The 1996-nt window shown below is 45.0% G+C and overlaps 1 protein-coding gene across 1 annotated transcript in view; it reads left to right on the forward strand.

Moving 5' to 3' along the window:
• The window catches only part of LOC106805576 (alanine aminotransferase 1-like), a gene marked incomplete in the record, with an annotated part of 27600 nt that overhangs the window by 8095 nt on the left and 17509 nt on the right, over positions 1 to 1996 (forward strand). Inside the window, 2 exon segments of the mRNA XM_014807233.1 lie at positions 845 to 978; positions 1128 to 1241. Coding sequence (XP_014662719.1) covers positions 845 to 978; positions 1128 to 1241 — 248 coding nt within the window.

A 1996-nucleotide genomic window follows, 5' to 3' on the forward strand; every position in this document is an offset into this window, starting at 1 on the left:
CCTTGTGCCTTCCACTGTTTCAGCGTGTATGTGAACACATTTGGGACTAACAGGGTTTACTAGAATCCCACCACTCCACCACAGAGTCACCGCAGTAGACGTTAGATGAGCGCTGTCGCTCTGCGGCACTTGTTTAGCATCCGAATGTTGATGGAGGTATAAAAACATGTCGAGGACCAAGGTTGCTTATACAAAATGGCTGAACTTAAGTGCAATGTGGTGTAGATGCAGACAAAAGCGTGCACGTGCCCACTGGCACGTAGACTCACAGCCACAAACAGAACTAGATCCACCCTGATAACTTCAACAGCATAGTCAGTGTATCCCTGTTGTAGCTCATTTTCGTCGACACACTAAACTACTATATATACACTACTAGATGTGTTGCATCACATATTATTATCAAACTGACAAAATTTTTGGTGTGGCTCACATACAAGTATCTACCCGGTTTACGTTTGAAACGGAGCTACTGTCTGCAATTTATGTTTTAAAAGTGTTGTAGCTAAATTGAATAGGTTATCAATAATCTGTATGCATGTTGACATGTACAACATGTGATTTATTAGATTGCATTGTTAAAGCAACCGTAGACCTATAAACCATTATTACAGATGCAATTACATTGATTGATTGATTGATGATCAAATTGATTAATAATTATATTAATATAATAATAATAACTTTAAATTACAAATCACATTGGTGGGCTGATGTCGACATGGCATTGCAAATGTGTTACTTACATAAGACACTGAGTGCACTTATTGCGTGATTAATGTGAGTTATTTATCAGAGCTAACTAAATGCATACTGTCTTCTTATATACATGTGCATATCACAGGAGCCTACAGTGAGAGTCCAGGCATAGAGATAATCAGGCAAGATGTTGCAGCCTACATTGCCAAGCGAGATGGCGGCATACCAGCCAATCCTGATCAAATAATGCTGAGCACAGGAGCTAGTGATGGCATCAAGGTGCATAACAGAGCCGCTTTGCTCACAGGTTTAACTAGAAGTTCGTTACAGTTAGAAGTTTGTTTAGAATCTAATGGGTTAGGTATTAAAATCTTTTAGTCTTTATATATATTACACTTGTTACTAATAATATCTTTATGATGTCACAGGCCATATTGAAATTGTTGAAGCAGCCGGATGGTGCGAAAAAGACAGGCATTATGATTCCTATTCCTCAGTACCCGCTCTACTCCGCAACCATTGTTGAGTACAACATGCATCAGGTACTGTTACTGTCAAGAGTACCACACTACTGTGTAATCCACTCGCGATAGTGTACACTTATACCCCGTACATACTACGAATTTTAGCGCGCGTCTAACGCGCGCAATCTTAGCACACGCTAACTAGGAGCGTGCAGATACAAAACTCTGAAGCGGGCTAAACGAGTCATCAGTTCTCCCACCGCTCAGTTCCCTGCTCGCCACGTCACCCCGCAGCCAGTGAGGTACAGGCTAGGGCCCGAAGTTTTCTGCTTTATAAATGTCAAATTCTGCTTTCTTCTGCTTTCTAAATTTCGCCATTCTAAATTTCACCAAAAGCTTAGAAAAGCCTTAATTTTTTTTATTTGTATGCAAGAGATGAAAAACCGGTTGAACGCGTTGAATGCGAGCGATCAGCCGGGCGTATGGGATCGCGAGCGAAATACGCTGCCGTGAGACGCGCGCCCGACCGACCCGCGCACACCGCGCGGACCCGGCACCGTATTTATCGATCGCAAGCGGCCAGCGTAGAAAATCGCGGGATCGCGAGCGAAATACGCTGCCGTGAGACGCGCGCCCGCCCGACCTTCGCACACCGCGCGGACCCGGCACCGTATTTATCGATTGCAAGCGGCCAGCGTAGAAAATCGCGGGATCGCGAGCGAAATACGCTGCCGTGAGATGCGCACCCGCCCGACCCGCGCACACCGCGCGACGCCGGCACCGTATTTATTGATCCCAAGCGGCCAGCGTAGAAAATCGCACAGTGTGTCCTA

Source organism: Priapulus caudatus, unplaced genomic scaffold (assembly GCF_000485595.1).
Source record: "Priapulus caudatus unplaced genomic scaffold, Priapulus_caudatus-5.0.1 Scaffold6, whole genome shotgun sequence".
Taxonomy (NCBI): domain Eukaryota; kingdom Metazoa; phylum Priapulida; class Priapulimorpha; order Priapulimorphida; family Priapulidae; genus Priapulus; species Priapulus caudatus.